This window comes from Salmo salar, chromosome ssa04 (genome assembly GCF_905237065.1).
Source record: "Salmo salar chromosome ssa04, Ssal_v3.1, whole genome shotgun sequence".
NCBI lineage: Eukaryota > Metazoa > Chordata > Actinopteri > Salmoniformes > Salmonidae > Salmo > Salmo salar.
In genome coordinates, this window is record NC_059445.1 from 44,855,396 (window position 1) to 44,864,384 (window position 8,989).

At 41.2% G+C, this 8,989-nt stretch overlaps 1 protein-coding gene and 1 pseudogene across 1 annotated transcript in view; both read right to left on the bottom strand.

Moving 5' to 3' along the window:
* LOC106603251 (protocadherin alpha-C2) overlaps positions 1-8,631 on the bottom strand; it is a 48,073-nt gene extending 39,442 nt beyond the window's left edge. The window contains exon 1 of the mRNA XM_045717000.1: positions 6,160-8,631. Coding sequence (XP_045572956.1) covers positions 6,160-8,508 — 2,349 coding nt within the window. The 5' untranslated portion in view covers positions 8,509-8,631. The remainder of the gene's footprint in view (positions 1-6,159) is intronic.
* On the bottom strand, positions 1,005-3,471 carry LOC106603233 (protocadherin alpha-2-like; annotated as a pseudogene).
* Positions 8,632-8,989: the final 358 nt, after the last annotated feature.

Sequence of the window (8,989 nt, forward strand, 5' to 3'; positions counted from 1 at the left end):
AACACTTTCTTCTAAAATGTAGCTTCTCGCTTAGCCCAACGTGCCAAACAGCGGATGACCAGTTTGGCTAAACATGCTATGGTCTACACAGACCAGTTGTTTTTTATTTAACCAGGAAGGACTCATTGAGATTTGAAATCTCCTTTTCAAGAGCGTCCTGGCCAAGATAGGCAGCACCAAGTCATTACACAATTATAGACATACAACGTGAAAAACGACAGGTAATCTAGTAAAAATAAATAAATATAATTCCCAAGAGAATAAGAAAATCAGAAAACAGTCAATTAAAAACATTGACAAGTTAAGGAATCAGCATCAAAATCCTTCATCAATAATTTAAAAACACCAATCAGGAGAAGTTCTTCCAGTTAAGGCGTTCCAAGGCGGTGGCGCAGAGTACATAAGATATAGGTCCTGCGAACGAAGAGAGTACCCACCACATTTATGAAGAATAAAAATGGCCCAAAATGGCTTTGTAAATAAAAGTATACTGGTGACTGAGCCTACGAGTGCCTAGAGAAGGCCAGCCAACCCTGGTAAATAAATTGCAGTGGTGCGTAAGGGTTTTGCAGTTTAAAATAAATCTGAATGCTCCATTGTTGCTTCTACAATAAACAACGGAACAACTATATTTCGACAGGTTGGTATATTTATATAATAGAGGAGACTATTAATAACAATGCATCAATTTAACGAGAAAACATGCAAGCAGGAATGAGGCTGACACGAACCAAAGCAGCCATATGTCGCTGTCTATGGTGCTGAACAGAGACGCTTAACAGTGTACGGTATAGATTTTGAGCTTCTTTTTAGCGAACCAAAACCGCACCAATACAACTGTCTTAGTAAGTAATAATGGATTTAAATTCGTGCGATAGATAACATTTTTTAACATATTTAAGAAAATATTTACAAACTGCAAGCAAGATAATAGTAATATTTCAGTGGGAAATGAACGACAACGCAATGGGGAAAAAAAGCCAAAACAATAGTGCCTTACCTTCTCAGTTAGGGAGCGTTCGTGTTCTTTTAAAAGTGTCCCCTCCATTAATACTGATCAGCTCAGCATCAGCAGGTGGAAACGGCGTTGGTGTGTCAGAACTAAAACACACGTCATACTGCTGTGTAGATTTGGAGTAAGACCAGCTCCCGTCAGGGTGCGTAGTGATCATTGGGGCGCTGTACCTGCTGAAACTGCCGTCTGACCTGTGGCATTTTACCGCTATTAAACTGATGATAATCAGTATAAATATCACTGATACTGACACAATGGTGATGAGCAGATACAGATTTAAATCTGAGAAACTCTCCTCCTTTACAGGCAGCTGTCTGAAAGTTGTCTGCATGTCACCTGTACTTTCAACGACCACAACATCAATAGACACAGTGGCAGACAAGGAAGGTTCTCCATTATCAGACACCAGAATGACCAACAGGTGAGTTTTTAAGTCATTGTCACTCATTCGTCTCTTAGTCCGTATTTCTCCATTGCTGGTCCCAATTCTGAAGAGATTGGTCCCCTTTGGTTCAGAGATGTGATAAGAAAGCAGCGCATTATAACCAGAGTCGGCGTCTACAGCCCTGATCTTGGCCACAAAGTAGCCTGCTTCAGCAGAATAGGGAATGTTCTCAGAATTAACGGCGCCGTGGTCAGAATATGGCGGGAGAATCACAGGACTGTTGTCATTCTCATCCTGGATAAAAACGTTGACCGTGACGTTGCTGCTTAGTGGAGGAACACCAGAGTCTGTGGCCTGAACGTGGAACTGGAATGTTTTTATCTCCTCGTAGTTAAATGACTGCAAGCTGTAAAGCTCACCAGTCAGATGATTTAAGTTTACAAAAGAAAAAATTGCGGGTCATTGCGTCCCGATAGTGCGTAAGTAAGTTTAGAGTTTTCATCGATATCAGGGTCATTCGCTGTCGCGCTGCCAACACGAACCCCCACTGGACTATTCTCCTTGATATACACGTTCATTATGGGCTCTGGAAAGCTTGGCGCGTTGTCATTCACGTCAGAAATGTGTACAGTAATAACACTAGTGCTGGAGAGAGGTGAGGTCCCCTCATCGGTGGCTTTAATAGTTACATTATAAAGAGGTGCGCTCTCTCTGTCCAGAGGCCCGTCTACAACTAAAGAGTAATAGTTTTTATAAGACGACTGTAATTTAAAAGGAACATCTCCGGTTACTTCGGACTTGATGAGTCCATTTTTCCCACCGTCTTTGTCCCGCACATTTATTGAAGCAACAACTGTTCCTTTCTTAGCATTCTCCTTCAATGCGATGGGGGGCGACGTCACTATTATCTCTGGGGAATTGTCATTCACATCCAGAATTTCAATGATGACTTTGCAATAGGCACTCCTTCGCGGATTACCTTTGTCTTTTGCTTGTATACGGATTTCAAACGCAGGGTTTTCCTCGTGATCCAAACGCCCTTTAACTGTTAATTCACCAGTACGCTGGTTGAGTTGAAAGACACGTTGTGTGCCCGTTTCTCCTTTCCCAGTGAATGAGTATTCAATTTCACCGTTCACTCCCTCGTCTAAGTCTGTTGCGTTTAAAGTTAGAATTAAAGTTCCAAATGCAACATTTTCCGACACTTGCACTTTATAGAGAGGTTTGGAGAACATCGGAGTATTATCGTTGGCATCTATTAGGTGAATTACTATCTGTTGAGTTCCGGATCGTGGAGGTTTTCCTCCGTCAACAGCAGTCAGTACAAGCTTTATCACATCCTGTTTCTCTCGGTCTAAAGCTTTCTGTAGTATTAACTCAGAAGACACACTCTGTTCGCTACCGCCTTGTACATCTAGAGAGAAGTGTTCGTTTAGACTCAGTTTGTAGGTTTTCACAGAGTTACTTCCAACATCCGAATCGCTGGCGAACGGTAAGGGAAATCTGTCCCCTGGAAAGGCGGATTCAGTCATATTGACATCATGAATGCGCTCCGCAAACGATGGCGGGTTGTCATTTATGTCCACAATGTTTACTTCAATACGATGGATATGCATAGGATTATTCAATATCGCCTCAACATCAATGGAGCATTTTACTGAGTTTGAGCAGAGGGCTTCTCGGTCTATTCTCTCATAGACAAAAAGATTACCTGTCTTCACGTCGACATCAAAATACCTCCTTTCGGATCCCGTTACAATGTGAATCTCTCTCGAAACCAGTTCTCTCAAATTTAGATTTAGGTCTTTAGCGATATTTCCAACAAATGTGCCTTTATCTACCTCCTCTGAGACGGAATACACGAACTGTCCAGAACAGAATCCCCATGAACAAAGCAGCAGAAGATATTCTATCCAAACACGTCTTCTGTGGTCACACAGGCCCATCGCTGTTCAAGTAGTGCTTATTGCAACAATACTCAAAGGGAAAAAATGAACATAGCCAAATGCTGGCTCTGCTAGTCCGTGCTTGTACAACAAAAGTGATTCGGACAAACTATGATTTCCCTCTCCTGTCAAAACAAACCACTGCTTTCAACTCGATTCCTTTTTTAGTATTCACTAGAGGAGGAGTCCAGCATTATTCCTCCTATTAATAATTGTCATGGTCAACAGCGACATCCTGAGTTTTCTGTATGTATAGGCTACAGCATAAATACTATTGACAAAACGAGTCTGCTATGTGTCAATTACACCACCGTGACTCTTACCAAACCAATTTGGCCAAATATACCTTTTAAAGAGTACTATTTCAAATAAAAATATAAAACTGTAACAAGAACGCATCTTCGAACTATAGAAAAGCTGGGTTGGTCATGTGTAATTACGCACGAGTATCCAAAACGATTAAGAGTTCGGCGACATTGCAAACATGACCAAGTACATAATGTAGAGTGAGAGACTTGCTAGCACATGACAATATGGTACGAAGTGCTTACGAAACTACCCCTGTCAGTAATGAGTCTGCTGATAATAATCTACATAAATGATGCAAATGACTTTGCATGTCTATCCTGGTTGTTACTTCTACAATAAACAACACCAAAAACGATACTATTTTGACAGGTTCAAAAGAACGCGGAACAACCGTAATGCAGAAAACATGTTAGTATGAATGAGTCTGACAAAAACCAAAGGAATTAGTCGTATGTCGCAGTCCATAGAGCTGAATTGAAACTCTAAACACCTCAGCATTTAAAGCTGGATTTGACCTAACATAAACATACCCAAGTTGTACTCTCTCGTCAAGTTAGAAGGGATTCAAATTATGAAAAATGTGTAGAATATACATGCAAGATGATAACAATGTCAGTAAAAAAAAAAGAAATCTAAAGTCAACGACAAAAAAAAAAATATTTTGAAAAGTTGTCCTTACCTTCTCACTGTTTGGCAGAGTTTGTCCTTTGAAAAGTATCTCTTCCATTAATACTGGCCACATCTGCCCACATCCGCATCCTCAGTCACTGGGAGAAAAAAATCGCTCTCCCGCAGGAGCGTTTTCGTAAACATTTATGCCAGTGAATTTACCAAGAAAGAAGGTTCATTATCATTTATATCCAGTATCTCTATTTCAACGCGAAAAATGTTCAGATGATTGTGCGTAATGGCCTGCACTTCAGATTGTTCTCACACAGCTCCTCGCGGTCGATTCTCTCATTCACAAATAGGACGCCAGTGTTTAGGTTCACAAAATAATACAATCTCAAACATATGGGACTCAAGTTCCTGAAAATTGAGGTTGAGGTCCTTGGCTATATTCCCAATAACGGTTCTCTTGTTCACCTCATCTGAGACAGAATAGACAAAGAAGCAGCAGAATCCGAATCCAACAATATCCACAATGCACGGAAAGGCCCATCGCTATGCACAGACCTTCTGTGAGTTGTTTACAGTAGATTCATAATATTGCTAACATCGCGTTGTAAAAGACAAATCTCTAGTATACCACGGTTGTTTCTACACACATGCCTATCTAAAGTGGATCCCCTGACTCTACCTTAAGCAGTGGAGGTTAGGGGAGGAATGAGCCCCACATAGCGGTCAGCTGAATATACGGTCTACAGCGACACCAAGTGCTCTTACTGTGCTCTTAAAAAAGAACACAGCCTTATCTGAGTTATTCACGATGTTAGAATCTAACATGAGGGGTGTCTACACAACAAACAAATAAACAAATAAGCACATTGATCCAATGAACAACACTTTCTTCTAAAATGTAGCTTCTCGCTTAGCCCAACGTGCCAAACAGCGGATGAACAGTTTGGCTAAACATGCTATGGTCTACACAGACCAGTTGTTTTTTATTTAACCAGGAAGGACTCATTGAGATTTGAAATCTCCTTTTCAAGAGCGTCCTGGCCAAGATAGGCAGCACCAAGTCATTACACAATTATAGACATACAACGTGAAAAACGACAGGTAATCTAGTAAAAAAAAAAAACATATAATTCCCAAGAGAATACGAAAATCAGAAAACAGTCAATTAAAAACATTGACAAGTTAAGGAATCAGCATCAAAATCCTTCATCAATAATTTAAAAACACCAATCAGGAGAAGTTCTTCCAGTTAAGGCGTTCCAAGGCGGTGGCGCAGAGTACATAAGATATAGGTCCTGCGAACGAAGAGAGTACCCACCACATTTATGAAGAATAAAAATGGCCCAAAATGGCTTTGTAAATAAAAGTATACTGGTGACTGAGCCTACGAGTGCCTAGAGAAGGCCAGCCAACCCTGGTAAATAAATTGCAGTGGTGCGTAAGGGTTTTGCAGTTTAAAATAAATCTGAATGCTCCATTGTTGCTTCTACAATAAACAACGGAACAACTATATTTCGACAGGTTGGTATATTTATATAATAGAGGAGACTATTAATAACAATGCATCAATTTAACGAGAAAACATGCAAGCAGGAATGAGGCTGACACGAACCAAAGCAGCCATATGTCGCTGTCTATGGTGCTGAACAGAGACGCTTAACAGTGTACGGTATAGATTTTGAGCTTCTTTTTAGCGAACCAAAACCGCACCAATACAACTGTCTTAGTAAGTAATAATGGATTTAAATTCGTGCGATAGATAACATTTTTTAACATATTTAAGAAAATATTTACAAACTGCAAGCAAGATAATAGTAATATTTCAGTGGGAAATGAACGACAACGCAATGGGAAAAAAAAGCCAAATGAATAGTTGCCCTTACCTTCTGTGAGTTAAGGAGAGTTCGCGTCCTCTGAAAAGTGTCCCCTCCATTAATACTGATCAGCTCAGCATCAGCAGGTGGAAACGGCGTTGGTGTGTCAGAGCTAAAACACACGTCATACTGCTGTGTAGATTTGGAGTAAGACCAGCTCCCGTCAGGGTGTGTGGTGATCATTGGGGCGTTGTACCTGCTGAAACTGCCGTCTGACCTGTGGCATTTTACCGCTATTAAACTGATGATAATCAGTATAAATATCACTGATACTGACACAATGGTGATGAGCAGATACAGATTTAAATCTGAGAAACTCTCCTCCTTTACAGGCAGCTGTCTGAAAGTTGTCTGCATGTCACCTGTACTTTCAACGACCACAACATCAATAGACACAGTGGCAGACAAGGAAGGTTCTCCATTATCAGACACCAGAATGACCAACAGGTGAGTTTTTAAGTCATTGTCACTCATTCGTCTCTTAGTCCGTATTTCTCCATTGCTGGTCCCAATTCTGAAGAGATTGGTCCCCTTTGGTTCAGAGATGTGATAAGAAAGCAGCGCATTATAACCAGAGTCGGCGTCTACAGCCCTGATCTTGGCCACAAAGTAGCCTGCTTCAGCAGAATAGGGAATGTTCTCAGAATTAACGGCGCCGTGGTCAGAATATGGCGGGAGAATCACAGGACTGTTGTCATTCTCATCCTGGATAAAAACGTTGACCGTGACGTTGCTGCTTAGTGGAGGAACACCAGAGTCTGTGGCCTGAACGTGGAACTGGAATGTTTTTAACTCCTCGTAGTTAAATGACTGCAAGCTATAAATCTCACCAGTTAATGAGTTAATGTTTATCATTGTAGACAAGGTTATGCCATCATTGCTTTCTAAAAACGAATAAGACATCTGAGTGTTTTCATTCATGTCTGGATCATGGGCAGTCAAGCTGGCAATACGCCCTCCAACGGGACTATTTTCCTTTAGATAAACATTAAATATAGGTTCTGAAAAGCGAGGCGCGTTGTCATTCACATCAGCGACGTAAACATAAATGACACTGTTACTGGAGAGAGGTGGGATGCCTTCATCTGTAGCTATAACGGTCACATTGTACTGGGAAGTGCTCTCTCTATCTAGAGATCCATCTACCACTAACGAATAATAGTTATTATACGAGGACAGCAATCTGAATGGAACAGAGTCTAGTATTTGACAGTGTACTTTTCCATTTACACCCCCGTCTTTATCAGATACTGTTATTAGACCAACTGCTGTACCTGATTTTGCATCCTCTCTGACTGCATTCATCATTGAAGTTACTGAGATTTCTGGAGCATTGTCATTGACATCAATCACTTCAACCAAGACTTTACAATGCGTTGTGCGAGGACTAGCACTCCTGTCTTTGGCCTGTACGTGCAGCTCAAACGCAGCATTCTCCTCGCGGTCAATGGTTCCTTTAACTGTGATTTCACCAGTCACTTTGTTCATTTGAAATGCGTCCAATGTTTTTTCCTTCCCGTGGCTTATCAAAGAATAAACGATTTCCCCATTTACACCCGAGTCCACATCGGTTGCGTTCAGTTTTATTAAATGTGTGCCAATTGGTATGTTCTCTGATATACGTACTTTGTACAATTGTTTGCTGAAGACTGGACTGTTATCGTTCACATCTATCACATTCACTATTATCTGTAATGTCCCGGATCTGGCAGGTGTTCCTCCATCAACAGCAGTCAGTAACAACTGGATCCCAGCCTGTTTCTCTCGGTCTAAAGCTTTCTGTAACACTAACTCAGCAGACACGCTCTGCTCGCCACCGCTCTGTACATCCAAAGAGAAGTGTTCATTCGGGCTCAACTTGTATGTTTTCACTGTATTACTCCCTATATCAGCATCGTCAGCACTAGGCAAGGGATATCTTTCGCCTTGAAATGTGGATTCGGTTATATTCAAAGTATAAACATTTATTGGGAATGAAGGTCCGTTGTCATTTATATCTAACACATTGATTTCTAAACGATACATGTTGAGAGGGTTCTGTGCAAAGATCTCCAGGTTTAGAGAACATTTCTCACTGGTCATACAGAGTTCCTCTCGGTCGATTTTTTCCTTCACAAACAGAGCCCCGGTTTTTAAATCCACATCCAAATACTTCTTGTTAGAGCCGGAAACAATCTGAAACATATGAGACTCCAGTTCCTGAACATTGAGATTGAGATCCTTGGATATATTCCCAACAACTGTTCCCTTGTTCAGCTCCTCTGAGACAGAGTAGATCATCTGTCCCGAAATTAAATCCCATACGCAAAGAAGCAGTACAACCGGAATCCGGTATCCACACTGCACGGAATGGCCCATCGTTATAGCCACTGTTCACCCGACGCTGGTAGTGCTCTATGAGCAGACATATATTTCAGAAAACAACCACTTCTTATGCCCTCGCGGAAGGGCTGTCGTTTCAAATGGAATCTGACTGGGTGTTATTCTGACAAAAGCCTACACAACACTGATAGCGACAGAAGAAGTGGCCCTAGAACCAAATCCACGGTCTACAGCGACACCCTGCGTCTTGCTTACTAAACGGCCATGACACTGCTCAATGAGAAGAAGAAAAAACGCGTCATATGTTAGCCCGAAATAAAACAGTTTAATAGCAAATAAGTAAAACATATGTTTTGAAATAATATATAATCGTTTTCATCTAGTACGTCGACAATTGTTTATGTGGTCTCTGATCTCGGAGGCTTTCCTCCATCAATAGCAGTCAGTAGACGCTTTATCCTGGCTTGTTTCTCTCAGTCTAACGTTTTCTGTAGTTGCTCCCTACATCCTGTAGACA